General features: G+C 40.5%; 1 protein-coding gene and 1 long non-coding RNA gene across 2 annotated transcripts; one reads left to right on the top strand and one right to left on the bottom strand.

Moving 5' to 3' along the window:
• Nucleotides 1-6,109: 6,109 nt before the first annotated feature.
• LOC120727394 (high affinity immunoglobulin epsilon receptor subunit alpha-like) lies at nt 6,110-15,508 on the top strand. The gene is made up of 6 exons (XM_040021629.1): nt 6,110-6,398; nt 6,945-6,980; nt 13,009-13,281; nt 13,361-13,606; nt 13,683-13,841; nt 13,978-15,508. The coding sequence occupies exons 1-6, from the start codon at nt 6,368-6,370 to the stop codon at nt 13,992-13,994; spliced, it is 762 nt and encodes a 253-aa protein (XP_039877563.1). The 5' UTR covers nt 6,110-6,367; the 3' UTR covers nt 13,995-15,508.
• On the bottom strand, nt 7,483-11,270 carry LOC120727410. Its single transcript, XR_005694529.1, has 2 exons — nt 11,158-11,270; nt 7,483-8,761 (listed from the first exon to the last, which is right to left on the bottom strand). It is a non-coding gene; the product is annotated as an uncharacterized LOC120727410 (long non-coding RNA).
• Nucleotides 15,509-16,935: the final 1,427 nt, after the last annotated feature.

Raw genomic sequence — 16,935 nt, 5'->3', positions numbered from 1 at the left:
AAACAGGTATCGTCATTTATATAAATGTTCATGAAACAACATATTGTTGTAAAGTTGTTTTCAGCCAAAAGAATACAGCTGCATCTAAGAATGTGTATTTATTACGGGTGCTCACTGATGAAACGTGCACAGGTCAGAGGAATCCTCCAGGAATGCTGATGCTAGTTTCTGGAGACTTCAGTCAGTAGGCAGTGATTGCATGATCCAGATGTTTACAACTAACTGATCGTCTTCACATGAAAACAAACAGTTGAGGTGAGGAAAGACAAAAGTGAAATCAGTGAGTTTAAGGATTTTCATGACACTGATGCAATAAAGTGTGTTTGGGCAAAATTACATAGATGAAACAAACAATAAATAAATACAATAAACAATGATATAAAAGTGATAAAAAATTAAAAACATAAATAAATGCAGTAAAGTAGTCAAATCTATGACGAGTGGATCCTAATTATGGAACAATACACTTTCCCCACTTTGTGTTAAATGTCTCAAAATGACTTTGAACATTAAGTATGCTTACAAAAACCACTGAAAAAAGGTATTGAAACTTTTTAAAAGGTTTAAATAAAGTATTGAAAAGCCTTTGAGATTTGGGCTCCATGTGTTTTTTATTCATGTATTTTGTGTGCATTGGCTGTGCGTGTGTGTGTGTGGATGTTGTCATGGATAATGCAGCTGTCAGAATAAGTGTATCCTGATTTAAAAATAAACACTTATCCAAACAGGGGTCGTGGAGGGGATTGGGGCTCAAGTTTTAATGTACTTCTTTAAATATTTCTTTAAGATATATAAATATGATTCATCTACGATTAATAATGTGCCCTCCTTATAATTTATTCCAATCCCGTAAATCAAAAAATGAAAATGAAAATTATCACCGTTTCTGTTTTTGTGGTCTGTATTTATTTTTTTATTTTTTGCTTGGGTTCTTTGGGAGTGAATAAAGTTGGATGATGGTGTTCATGCAAGGTCTAAGAGTGAGAGATGTTTCAGCACTAAAGGTTTAAAGATGAATTATGTTTCCCCCTAACGACACATTTCTTGACATGAAAACATTCATGAAGGAAACTTTCTATCAGTTATTCACTGAACACAGTCCTCTCTGTGCAATACATCATGATTAGACTCAGTAAAAGAGAATAAACTGACAGCACTGACTTTCTGTGACTTCACTATGTAACAATATGTAACTATGTAATAACAAAATCAGAATTAAACTCAAATTGAGCTCCTAATGAGCCTGTGACTGTAGTTAGAAACAAAAAGACTGCAAGTTGTTTTAAGACAATTCTTCTGTTTATCACAGAGAACAGATTTGTTGTTCTTCTTCTGTGACTCTAAAGTACAAACTAAGCCTGATGCGTGAACACACTGCTGACCTTTGATTCAGCTGGTTCAGATTGATGAGTGTGTAGCCGGATAAGCTACTCGCCTTTCCTTTTCTCTCTCTCCCTCGCTCTCTCCTGCGCTCGCTCTCGGCTGCGCAACTAGGTTGATCGGGAACCCACCTGCACATTGGTTGCAGGGTGGCGTCAGCCCGTATATAAGGATTTGGGGGAAGATTTGGGGAAACCTGCAGCCAGCTGAGACTGAAGAAGTCACCTGGATGGGTGACGAAACGTTTCTCCCACAAAAGGCTGCGTCCAGATGAACAGAATCAACTTCTGGAGATTTACTTTCCTGGATGATTGAGCATGCATCAAGATGTTAAATTTGTGATTGACATGACATTGACCAATCAGCTGAAAGGAAGAAAAATGGGGTCAAAATTCATACTTGTAACTTGAAACTTGAGTGCAGAGTTTCACATATATTTTTTGGCTAAGTCCACACACAAATCTTTTTTACACACACACAAATTCTTTTTACACATACAAATCCTGATTTACAAGTACAAAATATTTATGACCACAATTTGAGCCCATACACGTGGGCCATCACTAATAGATGGCTATTTATTAGGATCTGAAATCTGTGAAACACGGCCGTGGGAAGCTGCGTCAGCCAGTTTGTCAGAGCAGGATGGTTTCTCGGACCAGGCGAGCTATCTCACCACGAGCTCCGGTAAGGGATGCTACATGAATGTTAGCGCCATGAAGACATGTAGTTGACTGCTATTAATATATTTCCTGTTTAAAAACAGCCAGTCGGAGTTGTGATATTTATGTTTAAAGTACTGTAACATCACTGATGTGTAAATATTCCATTTTAAGTGCTAAGCAATATATTAAAATGTGCTAGGGCCAATAGTTAACCGCTAGTATTAAGCTACTGCTTAGCGATTTCTGTGTGTTCTAACATTACTGTGATTCAGTTGAGTTAATTCTCTTTCCAAAACATTGGAGGAGCAGTAATATCGTCATGTAGTGCGTAAATGCACCATTTTTAGTTTTGTTGACTTAGAAGTTAATTCATTTGATGAAGATGCAAACAGTTCATATAATGTGATTATAAAAAGTGAGGGATCTCATTACTCTGTTGAACGTATTAATGTTTAAAGAAGTTGATATATTTTTCTCAGAAATAATTCAGGTTGAAATATCTTAAAAAGAAGAACAGTTAAAAGCGAGCTGTTAAAAGGATAAATATGGGAGAGTCTTACAAGTTGATTTATTCTTAAAAAGGGCAAATATAAGGTATATTTTCTGTTGCACTAAGACCTTGTGTGATGTAAGTCAAGTTATTTCATGATGGTTGAGACGCTGTATAACTAAAATAATTTGTTACACTTGAGCAATACTTGACTGAAAGATGAGTGATGGAAGAAGTATAGATAAAATAGTCATGTATGCACTCTGAACTGTGTGCATAGATTGGTTTTTGACCAGGACTGGATCATTCGAGATCTGAACCCTGTGGGTTCAGTGGCGAGCCAATCCCAAGAGAGTGACTGTCGACGGACCCGAGTGCGGTGTGGCCAGCCGTGGGATCCATCTTCAGCGAACCTCAGGACTATTACTACATTCCTTGACACAGATAAGACAAACACTTTAAAAATCTACCCGGGTAGTGTTAGAACCAATGGACACACACACACACACACACACACACACACACACACACACACACACACACACACACACACACACACGGAACTCTAATTTCTCTTTCCAAAGAGAAGTGGAGCAACAGGAGCAGAAGCTCTTTAATTGAAACTCTTTGGAGAATTTCCTTAAAGAGGATGTTTGGTTTTGATTTTATTTTTGGACCCTTTAATGTGCGTTTGTGCACTGTAGGAAGCAGACTTTAGACAGGCAGGGTTTGTAAACTTTACAACTTTCCATACAGTTTCTATTCAAATCACATCGTATCTGTCATTGTGTGGTTCCTTCTCTGATCCTTTCAAGGCTCCATAGTCTTACCTAGAACTTTCTGATACTGGTCCAAAGTTGTCGAGACAATAATTTAATGTGTATCTCATATTATTTAATTGTAATACCTGTTACAAAAGTGGTGTCAGATAAAGGATGGATATCCTGGATAGACTTCACTTGTGTTGTAGCAGTGGGCCCAGGAGAACAAGAGAAGGATGAAGACTACAAAGACAGAGGGAAGAAGGACGGATCGTTGGTCTGTCAGTTTTTGTGCTTCTTGTCCTGCTTTTGTTTCTTAAAATGAAAACTTTGTGTTACCACGGTGTCTGTAAATCCACACATAAGAATAAAATATAATATATATAAAACTCTACTTTTGACCTGTTGTATTAGTTTTTCTTCTCTCACGATCATAATGACGTAATTAAACTTCACTCTTTTTATTTCAATAATCATGTTCTGAAAATATTGTGTTGACTGTATCAGTGCAGTAAGCTGAAGCTGAGGTTCTTCATCATGTTTTTATTAAAGATTTACGTGTTTGTGAGCAGATTTTATTGTTTTAAACGATTTCACTCTATTTTTATTACACTGACTGAACAACACTGTCTTTACCAAACAGCCGGTCTGCTACAAGCTGACAGTATCACACACTGTCCAGGTCTGTTAGCAAACTTTGATCTGAGGACAAGTTTAGATTTGATGACTCGTTTTACACGTCGCAGCCTTTAAACGTTGATGAGCGAGTGAATGAAATGTAGGATATAGAAAAAGAGCATTTAGTTCTATTCAGACATTAGAAGAAATGGAGACATTTATAAGCTGTCATTACATTATGAAGTAACAGGAAGGTGATAATTTACCAAGAAAAATTTACTAGAAAACCAGCAACAACAAGCTGCAAGAGCACAGACAATACTGGGATAAAACACGCCTTCAGATCTGTATGTGTCCATCTCATCTCCAAACCCTCCTCTTCCCACAGATAACAGAAACAGAATTAGCTCAAGCACGTTATTTTGATAAATACATTTTGATTCATGAAGTTAATTCATTATACTTTGACATGATTTTTTTCTGATTATAATTTTTTCAATTACGCGTTTGCTTCTGTCCTGCTAAATTCTAAAAGTTCCTGCAATTAAAGTCTAACTGTGGACGTTACATTCTTAGTCCTTTGTGAAGCAGTAAACTATTTTAAACACGTTACTTGTAAGTAACTTCACAGAATTGTTACATTGTACTTTTTACAAATGTTCCTGTAAAACAGTTCTAAATGTAACAAGTACAGCAGCACTGATGTTATCAGTTTAAGCTTCCTCCATTAAAGGCTAAAGAAGAATAACATGATGCTAGAACATCACATTTTATAACGTGACAGTCAAAATAACTCAGATTGCCTTTGATGTTTTTCTTCCACAATCAGAGCTCTGAGCTCCCTTCATTCAGAGGAGCTGCTGTCAGAGGGAAGTGCAGAATCCTTCAAAGTAAAAGCCTTTCTGGTTTGGATAGCTCTGCACTGCTGAGCATAAGTGGGGTGAGCCTGGGTCCAGCTACATGAGCGGTGTCTTGTTTTGGTGAAGCTTTTGAATTGTTTGGCCTTTGAGGCCCGTGTGGAGCTCATAGAGTAGGCTGACACTAAGCACAGAGAGACCCACAGTGGGGCCCGCAGTGGGCGTACACACAGTATACAGATCATACATAAAGCACCTGTCTTTCTGTCACATCAGTGTCTATTTATAGCTTTCCACTGAAGAGGAAGAAGTGTTTTCTGTTTGAACCATGTACCGAAACAACTCCTCCACATTATGTGGAAAACTGAGGGAACCCGCTGAGCAGCTCCTCCACACTTCACCTCAGTGATGCTTTTATTTTATAACACAAAGATTTAATCATTTATACGTTTGTGGTTTCCTGTTTGTTGCACTAAGAGAGCAGAGGTGTTCAAGCTTGTTCCACATGAAGCTGCTCGGCAGTTTGTTTGCATCAGCTGATTCAACAGATCAGTAAACTTGTGCTGAAAATAACTTTACTTCACAAACAAATGAAAAAAGGATCATCGGGAAGCTCTTGTGTGCTGTGATGCTTGTTGATTAACTGAGCATTAATAAGAAAAGTGACACTCAGGTCCACATCGCTGCTCTGCTTGAACTTCATCTCACCTGGAAACAAGTGACGTGAACAGAACAGCGCTCCGAGCGCGCTCAGAAGCTCCTTTGTCCTCACTGCATTTCTACCTCCAGCTACACCTGAAAAGTGCCGTTTAGTTTGTGCACTGAGGCCTGTGGATGAGTGATGCCGATTCAGGACCACAATCAGATGTCAGACCTCAGGTTTGAGGGTTCATCGTGTGTACGTTTGTTTATATGGTCACAGGGTTAGTGACCTAATTGCATGACCTGATCAGCTGATCAGTAATCGTACCTACTTTGATTGGAATAAAGATCCAGGGCCTGTCTGGGCTGTAACACGGCTGCAGTGATTAGATTATAGTAGTTTCTCTTTTTGCTCTACTGAACCTGAGGAAATGTACATGTTAGTGGTTAAAGGAGCGAGCGGTTCTCATACCCATGTTAAAGAAAAGAAAATCCCCCACCCGCAGCTCGCTTCCTCTCAGCTGAACTGCTCACACCTAAAGGAAAAAATGCAGCTTGTGTTTTTCTTCCCACCAGCTGGAGACTTAATTTACATAAGAAAACATGTTTTAGGTTCAATACTTAAAAAACAAAAAAAACAAGACAAATAAAAGTTTACGAATCTTTCAGATTAAAAATAGAAATTTCAGGTTCTTCGCTTAAACACACAAAAAACCCATCATTATTTTCCTGTCAGTGAACGCACCATGCACGTATCATCTGTGGCTGTTTTCTCTTCATATTAACCTTTTTCTAAGTTTTATCTTTTCTTTGTTAGTTTAAGCTGCAAAACTAAAGAAGCTGGCAAGAAGGTAAAAGGTGAGAAAACCACAGAGTCAATCACAGGAAGGAGGAGGGTTTAAAAGACGTAAGCATGAGCGGACCAGAGTGTTGGTAACATTTCCGAGACAGAGGATGGAGGAAACAACGCTGCTGTGTCTCCTCTGTAAGTACAATATGTTTTTATGGATGCTGAGATTTAACAAGAACCTCAGAAATTCAATGTTCAGCAAGTTTGCGGGTTTATGACATGTCAGAGTGTAAAGCTGGTCTGCAGGTTTTGCAATAAATGTTCTAAAACAGTCGTTGTGTTCAGAGTTTTTAGGATTTTTGAGAGAAGATATGAATCCCGTTCTCCTGTCCTAATCTAAGGTTGAGTTCACAGTAAATGATATCACTGGTAACCGATGTTTGCAGTATTAAACAATCACACCTTATCCTTCAGGCTGATCCACACCTATCTACGGTTTTAAGATCTCTTTCCTTTTGGTATTCGCAAGTTTCTGAACATTTGCCTAAAAGATAATCGAAGCCGACTTTAGTCACAAACCAGGTTTAAGAGTTTAAACTTTGGCAGTAAGGAGGAGAGGGACAGTTATGAACTGGAGCAAACCAGACAGCCCCACACTGAGAGAAGTGAAGTGGAAAATGTTGGTGTCACTGTCGTCTTCATGAGTGCGAAACCTCAGACTAACCTGCTGCTTTCTTTTAGTTCTGACTGCAGTGCTGATCTGCACGACACACCAAGGTCAGTGAGCTTCTGTTACCAGTGTCTGAAAGTCAGAAATAAGCAAAATGATCTCATGTTTTGTGCATTTATTGCTGCTGATGTACTGACGGTCAGGCTGTGGTGCAGCTCTAAGACACCACATCCTCTCTGCAGCTGTCATGCAAAGACTTTCCAGCTTTAACCGCTGCCTGAGCAAGAAGGAAGAAAGAAAAGACCCAAAGCTTAAAATCTGTATGTTTGCTGCTCTCTAGAAATGTTTGTGGGTCTTATAGACAACAAAACTGATAAACGATCCCACAAGCACAAAATAACTTAACGTGGAAACAAGTTACAAAGATGTTGATTCTGAAAGATGTTTAAACAACATGAAACTTTATTTCTTTGGAAAAATATTTTCATCTAAATTTCATGGAAAAAATCAACACTTCTGCAAATTCATGAACAAAGTCAAACCCACGCTCCCTCGTGTGAGGCACCAGTGCTAACCCCATGATGATGCCCACACACGTGGAAACAACAACGTTCAAGTCTTCAACTCACATCTCAAATGCACAGTGACAGAAACATCATTTACATGCAGATACATACGCTGCTGTGCAGCAACACCAGTCTGTGTGTCTTGGGTGGATGTTGTTACAGGTGTTGGGTCATTTGTCCAAATCTTTGATGTATTTCATGGGATCTAACTGTTAGAGAGGACAGTGGCTCCTTCTTTTAATAGCCTCTCAGAACTTTAGCACAAAAACAGCCAGAGTTTGTTACAGTAAAGCTCCTTCAAGCCTGCTCATCTCTGCTACCTGATGAAAAGCAGTTCAGGAGGTCGACTCAAATACCAAGCAGAGCAGAAGGGCAGTTAAGAGTAAAGCAGGGTGACGGGACTTTTCTGGAGGTTGTGGAGGCGGGGCACGTCAGATAGATGAGAAGCGTGTCAAAGAAGAACGAGGCGAGGTTTGACAGTCAGCTGGTGTCAAAGGCAGTGAAGACCCTGTGGAAGCCTGGCAGGAACATGGTAGCAGTCCAGTCGTACTCGAGGATATAACAACAGACAACACAGGACCATCCAGCACGCCGGCTGCTCAGGTTCGACCCACTCAGGACACTCAGTGTTTGAGGTTGGCCAGCTCAGGACATTTAGGCAGCTTTGGACGCTCAGGCTCAAATAACAGTGGCTCAGTCTCTGGAGTGTTCCCAGGCAGAGCGGCAGACAGATGCTTGTGAGAGCTCTGCTTTTTCTTTAAAGAGGGCGCAGGTGGAACGAAGGCAGTTGGCTCATAGCTTCACCGGTGAGGACCTGATATGAAGCAAACTGGAGTGCTGAACAACTGGACCCTGTAAGGTCCTCACAGTAAGACTTCCTCACAGACTGGTGGAAATGAGGCTAGAAAGCTGGGCAGCCTGGGTGACACTGGAAGGCTAGACGTGGTTCTGGATGTTGCCCCCGGTCAGTTGAGTCCAATAAGAGGGAAACCAGTTTATGATGAAAATCTCAGGTCAAGGATGTTTCTGTTTCTTTGTAGAAGAGCAGGTTGCGAAGCAGGGCTAAAATCAGAGTCTTCCTCCTCTTATATTTGTTCTTCTATTTGAGTTATGGACGAGTACACACTTGAAATATTTGGCAACTATAGCAGTCGTGGAAAATTCCCTCTGTGGTAGAAAATCTCACAGATGCAGTCTTGATACCAATAGATGGATAAAAACTGGAGGAAATCCTCAGAGGCCTTGAAAACTCCTAAATGGAAGTAGCTTCTTCTGCTGGGTCTATTCTGTTGGTCTGAGACTGGCTTCCCTTCATTGGCTTCCTGTTAAATCCAGAATTGAATTCAAAATCCTGCTCCTCACATACAAGGTCTTAAATAATCAGGCCCCATCTTATCTTAATGACCTTGTAGTACCATATCACCCTATTAGAGCACTTCGCTCTCGCTCTGCAGGCCTACTTGTTGTTCCTAGAGTATTTAAAAGTAGAATGGGAGGCAGAGCCTTCAGTTTTCAGGCCCCTCTTCTGTGGAACCAACTTCCAGTTTGGATTCAGGAGACAGAAACCCTTTTTCCTTGTTGATAAAGCATATAGTTAGGGCTGGATCATCCCTTGGATACAACAGTCTCAGGCTGCTAGGGAACATCCAATGATGAAGTGAGATTTTTCACTTCCCTTGTGTTTCCACTACAGACATCATAGTTTCCACATAATCGCAGAGAGCACAGACGTCATGGTAAATTTTAGCTTTTAATGATTTCTTTGAAATGCTCTTTTTAAAGGATTAATTACAGTACCGAATATCTATCTATCTAAAAAAACAAGAACTGTGAGCGCAAGTTTGAATTTATTTTGGATTTCCTTTAATCCAGAGTGAACTGTACACAGTGCCTTGAAAAACTTTGATTTTGTTGGTCTTGAACTTTTACACTTTTGTTATCTTACAATCAAAAACATAATTTTTATTGTGATTTTCTGTGACAGACCAACACAGAGTAGCACACAATTGTGAAGTGGTACAAAAAAGAAGATGCCTGGTTTTCAAAATTTTAAGCAAATCAAATCTGGTTTGCCGTGTTTTGCATTCTGCATCAATACTTTGTAGAGCCACCTTCCTCTACACGTCTTTGAGGTATGTCTCTACCAGCTTTGCACATCCAGAGACTGAAATTTTTGCTCATTCTTCGTTGCAAAACAGCTCAAGCTCAGGCAGATTCGATGGGGAGCGTCTGTGAACAGCAGTTTTCAAGTCTCGCCACTGATGGGATTTAGATCTGGACTTTGGCCATTTTAACACATGAATATTCTTTGGTCTAAACCATTCCATTGTATCTTTCGCTGTATGTTTTCAGTCATTGTCTTGTTCAAAGGCAAATCTCCTTCCCAGTCTCAAGTCCTTGGTAGCCTCCTACAGCTGTGAAAACTATCATTTTAATCTCAGTCAAACTGATTTACTCAGGAACAAATAAAACACTGAAAAAAGTCAAACAATAACATTTTTCAATTATCCAAGTGACTTTTATATCATGTTCAACCCGAGCAGCGAAAGAATGCAGGGGTCTGAAAATGATTTGCTGGGAATTCGGTGTTCTCGCCGTCTCTAGCAAGCCTTGAACCCCCAGCTAGCTATCGAGCTGGTGGGTATCAGACGTAACCAAAAACATTGGAGCACTTGTGCAAAAATGATTGTTTGCTGCTAGCAGGTTGTTAATGCTATCCTTCAAGTCTAAAACCAGCATGTTAATACGTGGAGATCCTGAAAGCTGCTCCAAAAATGATCAATTATATTTTAAAGATTTGTTCAATTCAAATCAGTTCAAATTCTTTGTTTCTTTCTTAAAGAAATCTTCTACATCATGTATATTTTTTATGCCATGTGTCATTTCCATTGCAAGTAATAATCACAATTAAATTAAGAGGAGATGGCTGCAAAAACTCAGGAGCTGTGATTCATCATGCCCTGCGTTCTAGACACCGTATAAACTTGTGAAGTCCGGCGAAAACACAAGTACAGACGGGCGTACACGAGTATTTGGCCTAACAGTCTGCAGTCTATGAACTAACCTCAGCTAACGCCAGCTAACAATGTTAGCTCGTTCGCGAGTATCCTTCACTAATAGTAATAACAACCGCAAAGCAATAGTACGTTGATCAGCCCATTTCCAATTAAGAAATGCAGTCCTGCCCGTGCACTGCTGGCTCTGGGTCCATTGTGTAACTGACGCCACCAACAATAACAGGACGCTTACATTAGAGCCTTACTGTGTGTTTTGTTTCCAGCGATCAGAATCAGAGAAACTGTATTCATCCCATATGGAAATTGAATATAAAAATGTTTTAAAAAGAGGACACGTGTTTTTCTCTAACCCGCTCTCAGCCATGCTATATATGACACATGCCCATCCATCTGAGCTAAACCTGCGCCCGACTGCTTTCAATCCACAAAATTGGAGAAGGCATAGAGAGGGGACAGCCAAACATATGGAACCGGAAATGCCCACCGTGTATTCTATTTATTTCAACAAAGTAACTGTATTCTGATTACCACCGATTAAAAAAGGTAATTCTAATGGAATACAGTTACATTTTGTATTTTAAATACGTAACACGGGTACATGCATTCTCTTACTCCCCAACACTGCCTTTGTTTGTCTGTCAACAATAGCTTTCTTCTTGCCACTGTTCCATACAGGCCAGATATGTGGAATACACACTCACAGTTGTCCTGTGGACAGACTCTCCCGCCTGAGCTGTGGATTTCTGCAGCTCCTCCAAATGGACAGTGGGCCTGTTAGAAGCTTCTCTGATAAGTGCTCTCTTTCCTCAGTCTGTCAGTTTAGGTCATAGGTGTCAAACTCTGGCCCGCGGGCCAAATTTGGCCCGCAGCCTAATTACATTTGGCCCGCGAAGCCATACCAAATTACTATCAGAGCTGGCCTACTGGTATTATACAGCTAATATATATATTGTTTAGTATTAAGCTTTGCTTGTTCCATGTTCAGTTTTCCAGCAAAACTTATTTGATTCCATGAGAAAAGATTCATTCTTATATCTGGAGGAAGATTTTTCTTTCAATAAATATTAATGTTAGCCCGCGACTTTGTTCCAGTTTTGAATTTTGGCCCACTGTGTATTTGAGTTTGACACCCCTGGTTTAGGTGGATGGTCATGTCTTGGAGTGCAGCATCCTTTTTCTATTTCTGGATGATGGATTGAATAGTGCCTTTTTGGCTTTTTGTTTTGTTTTTTATATATAACCTAACCTTACTATAACTTTATCTACATCTTTATCCCTGACCTGTCTGGTGAGTGCCTCAGTCCTCATGATTTGTTCACTAATGTTCTCTAACAAACCACTGAGGCCGTCACAGAGCAGATGTGTTTATAATGAGACTAAATCACACACAGGTGAGCTCTATGATCTAGTTAGGTGACTTCTGAAGGCAACTGACTGCACTGGATTTTATTTGGAGGTATCAGAGTACAGGAGGCTGGATACAAATGCTCGCCACACTCTTCAGACTTTTTAAAACCATGTATCATTTTCATACAAGTTCACAATTATGTGCTACTTTGTGTTGGTCTGTCACAGAAGATCTCAATGAAACATTTAAGTTTGTGGTTACAAAGTGATAAAATGTGTAAAGAGGTATGAATCCTTTTTCAAGACATTGTATTTACACTCACTGGAATCCTTTGATAGTCGGTCCCACTGCATCATTTTTAGATCATGGACCTCAGTACTACAGTAAGTGTGTTTGTGTCAGCCGTGTACGTCCACTTGTTGTTTCATAAATGTCTGTATCCTGACCTCTTCTGGTTGTTTGGTAGTATTGCATTTTCTTTCTGACACCATGTCTGACTTTAGTGTTTCTGGAAAGTAATAATTAGATGTGCTCAGCATGAGAGGTTCAGTTATGAGCAGTGCATACCTGTTACTGTAGGAAGAATTATTCTTCAAATAATCAGCAGAAACATAAAATCAGTTTAATTAATCTGCAGTTTATTTACATGTCCATCAGCTTCAGAGACCAGTGAGGCTCTTTAATTCAATTTAATAAAAATCACTGAGATGGAAGAAATAAGAATTTCCACTTTTACTTTTCATGAAGTCAAAGACTTGATTTTAAAAAAGTGAATAAAATTCTACATTAGCTTAGAGTTAAAGCGTATAAGTTGGTAAAATACAATTTATATATAAATAGGAAGAAAACTGTAGCTCACAGGTGTCGAACTCCAGGCCTCGAGGGCCAAGGGCCGGTGTCCTGGAGGTTTTAGATGTGTCCTTGAACCAACACAGCTGATTTAAATGGCTAAATTACCTCCTCAACATGTCTTGAAGTTCTCCAGGAACCTGGTAATGAACTAATCATGTCATTCAGGTGTGTTGGCCCAGGGTGAGATCTAAAACCTGCAGGACAGCGGCTCTAGAGGCCTGGAGTTTGACACCCCTGCTGTAGATTATTGGAATAAATGACAATAAAATACATTTTTGACAGTACGACAGACAGACTCAAAGTGTAAAAGTGTGAGGTTCAGTGAGTAATGTCTGACTCCTCTTCCTCACAGCTCGTCTGACTGTGAGTCCCAGCAGCTCTCAGCTGTTTGAAGGAGAGTTTGTGTCTCTGAGCTGTGAGGAGGACGACAGCTCTGCTGGATGGACTCTGAGGAGAAACACAAGCAAACGACAGAGGACTCGGTGTGGAGATGGGTGGGGAAAACCAGCTGGTTCGACTAATTCTTCGTGTAACATCAGCTACATCTTCACATTGGACAGTGGAGTTTACTGGTGTGAGTCCAGAGAGGGTCCCATCAGTAACATGGTTAACCTGACAGTCACTGGTAAGCTGAGTGTGTGGAGTTAGTGTTGATGAAGCTGTGTGTAAATGGATGAAATGCTGTAGTTTGTCTCTGTGTTGAGGTGGATCAGTGATCCTGCAGAGTCCTGTCCTCCCTGTGATGGAGGGAGATGACGTCACTCTGCTCTGTAAAACAAACACCACCGGCTCCAACCTCCCAGCTGCTTTCTATAAAGATGGTGTCTTTATTGGAAACCAGCCTACAGGTCACATGACCATCCAGCATGTTTCCAGGTCTGATGAAGGCCTCTACAAGTGTGACATCAGCGGTCATGGAGAGTCTCCACCCAGCTGGCTCACTGTCAAACGTGAGGAGCTTCACTCTGATTTCAGCTCTTTTTTTCATCAACACCTTCACCTAAACAGGTGTGATTCTCTCTGCAGGTAAACCTAAGACTGCAACCCCGCCCACTTCAGGAGCTCCACACCCAAACTCGAGTCATCTTCACTCTGACTTTGCACTGATGCGCTACCTGCTGGTGTTCTGTCCGTACTTCATCTCCACTCTTCTTATGGTGTCTTTATATCGACAGAGAGCCACAGGTAACACTCTAACCTGTCAGTCAACAATCAATGAACTGTGGGTGATTGAATTAATTTGTTAATATTTCATGTTAGAATAATATGATAACAATCATAACAAGAATCTGGATTTCCTTTCTGACCTCGTGTCTTGCAGGAGCTCACCTGAACTGAGGATGATGATGATGCTAACAAAGAGCATCACTTGTGAATTTCACCAACAACTCAAGAACTCGTTCACAAACAGTGAAAGCACACAGACGTGTGTTTAAGCTGAGCGTGTGAACACACAAATGCTCAGTGTCAGAGCACGCATCCACACAAATGATGAAGGCTCAGCTGTCCGACATACACCGATCAGGCATAACATCATGGGTGAAGGTGAAGTGAATAACACTGATTACTGCTTCATCATGGCACCTGTTGGTGTGAGGGCTACATCAGGAGTAGGTGAATAGTTAGTCTTTAAGTTGATGTAAAGGAAAAATTCAAGTGTAGGGATTTAAACGAGTTTGAAAAGGGCTGAACTGTGAGGCTAGATGACCGAGTGAGGACATCTGAAAAACTGCAGGACTCGTAGGGTGTTCCTGGTGTGCTGTGGTCAGTCTTTATCAAAAGTGGTCAAAGGAAACAACAGAAAGAACCAAAGACAGGGTCATGGGTGGCCAAGGCTCACTGATACACGTAGGAAGTGAAGGCTGGCTCTGTGGTCCAAACCTTAGCTGCTGTAGCTCAGATTGCTGAAATAAATAGTCCTGGTTCTGATAGAAAGTAAACGGAAGATGGTATTGAGTATTGGTCTGCTGGGAAACAGTATTCCCTGATGGCTGTGACTGCCATCGGCAGGATAATGCGTCTTGCCATGAAGCACAGATGGTTCAGGAACTGTTTGAGGAGCACAACAACAAGTCTGAGGTGGTCTCCAAATTCCCCAGATCTCAACTCACACAATCATCTGTGGGACGTGCTGGACAAACATGTCTGATCCACTGACGTCCCACCTCCCAGCTGACAGGACTTATGGGATCTTTTGTTAACACACTGCCTGTGTGGAGTCCATATCTCGATGACTGGGCTGTTTTGTCAGCAAAGAGGAGGGTAAACACAATATTAGGCTGGAGCTCATACTGTTATGCCTGGTCAGTGTATATCATCACATGAAAGAACAACCAGTTATTTAGCTTTTCAAAAAACAGCAATCTATGCAGATAAGCTAAATTGCATCTCTGGTTAATGTGAACAGATGAGGACCCAAAACTGATGTCTGGGGAACTCCTCAGAGTGGCCGGGCACCACACAAAGATATTCGGAGCAAGTTAAGGTGAAAACATCTTCAGACTGAAGACTCCTAAACTAAAGACTGTAAGCTTTGTAGCCACAGAGAGTGAGACAGCCAGCACGCTGTTATCACGTCACTCACATTCAAACTACCTCCATAAACCAGCTTTAAATCCCCCTTAAACGGCAGGTTTACTGGTATACAACAGCACTGGTTTAACCTTTGGAAACAAAATTATTAAAGATTGCTGAATTCACATTTTATTCTGCACGTTTGCTTTCTTTATGGAACCAGCAGGAGTAGCAAAAAGCTCCAGAAAAACTCAAACTGGATTAAACTGTGATCCCAAAAGGAAACAGCCAAAGAAGAAGAAATCTGAGCTCTGTGTTTTCTTCTGGTTTTGGTAGAACTGGGCTAAAGACCTGTCTTTAATATTTAGTATTTTATGTTAGTAAGAACATAAAAGGAACAATTATGATGGGAAAACCAGAAACGAATAGATTTATTTCTTCTGTTATTTGTTCTTTTGTTTTTCTTTTTGTCTTTTAAATGTTTGTGACTTTGAGAGTTTGGAGAACCTGAAAAATCTGTATTTATTTTCTATGCTTAGGGGTATTTAAAGAGGAATAAAAAATGACTAAACCAAACAAACAGCTAACAGGACATGTGCATTCCAGATTTATTATTCACGACTATTTTATTTCTTGGAAACTTTCTCGTGTCATTTTTAAACTAAAATCTGAGTCACTGTCCAAATACATCTTTTTACTTGTTTGGGTCTCTCTCTTTTCTAAAAATTTATTTCTATTTCTAAACATAATGCTTTTGAAACCTGCTAGTGAGAATGCATGATGGTTAGATTCTTTCTACCCCTAATTCTAATACTTTTTTGCCCCACTGTATATCATTCGGATTGTCTACATTCAAAGGAACTACTTCCTCTGCCGCCTTTCATAGTCATGTGCGAAATACGGCTGTATAAATGTCTCGCAGCCCCTTGGCGTGCGCACTCCCAACAATGGCTGAGCGTAATTGGAGTCATGTGTGAACGTATTTTACCTCCACAAACAGCTGAGACGTGGTTTGCGATACATGTGGCAAAAAAGTGCTCCAAGAGTGAGGTGTTGTGGCCATACTTGCCAACCTTGAGACCTCAGAATTAGGGAGACAATTCAAAAGGGCTGTTTTGGGGTGATAAATACATTTTACAGTGTTTCTTTATCGGATAAAATACGTTAAATGTCACCGTTATTATTGGCCGGCCCAGAAACAGCGGGGTGTCCAAATTCAGAGGCTGTTTCCACCTGAGTACCCGGCCTTCGCGGTCTAAAGAAAGCCGGGTAGTACGTCACGAGCTCCCTCGGTGGAGGGTGAATATAACCGGGCGCTGACGTAAACTCTCGACCGTCTCACACTTCTGTTTAGTCAGTTTTCTGTTTGACGTTTATTCAGCTGTGTGAAAACCCCGGAGGACCCCTCCCGAGGGATTAATAAAGTTTAATTTGATCTAATCTAATAACTTTATTCTCTGCCAAACCGATTTACTCACGCACAAATAAAACACTGAAAAAGCCAAACAATAACATTTTATTGTTATCAAAGTGACTTATATATCATGTTTAACCCGAGTAGCGAAAGACCGCGGGGTTTGAAGACGATGTGTCGGCTCAGATATTTGAAGTTTACACAGCTGCATTCTCACCTGAAAATATGTTAAAGGTTTTTTTGCGACCCAGAAAGAGAAATAAGAGTAATATTAAAACTAAGTAGCTGCCGTCATTGTTGGAGACTGGAATTGGCTGGGCCGCGCTTTGAATTCTGTGATATGGTTTTTCA

Source organism: Simochromis diagramma, unplaced genomic scaffold (genome assembly GCF_900408965.1).
Source record: "Simochromis diagramma unplaced genomic scaffold, fSimDia1.1 OVJJ01000740.1, whole genome shotgun sequence".
Taxonomy (NCBI): Eukaryota; Metazoa; Chordata; class Actinopteri; order Cichliformes; family Cichlidae; genus Simochromis; species Simochromis diagramma.
Note: the sequence above shows the minus strand (reverse complement) of the source record. Positions and strands in the feature narration are given on the sequence as shown.

What these genes read in the sequence shown, in the direction of transcription:
- LOC120727394 (XM_040021629.1), top strand. Translation starts at nt 6,368, where the DNA reads ATGGAGGAAACAACGCTGCTGTGTCTCCTCT. An exon ending in GGTTAACCTGACAGTCACTG is followed by an intron (nt 13,282 to 13,360) that starts GTAAGCTGAGTG and finishes CTCTGTGTTGAG; the next exon opens with GTGGATCAGTGATCCTGCAG. An exon ending in CAGCTGGCTCACTGTCAAAC is followed by an intron (nt 13,607 to 13,682) that starts GTGAGGAGCTTC and finishes TTCTCTCTGCAG; the next exon opens with GTAAACCTAAGACTGCAACC.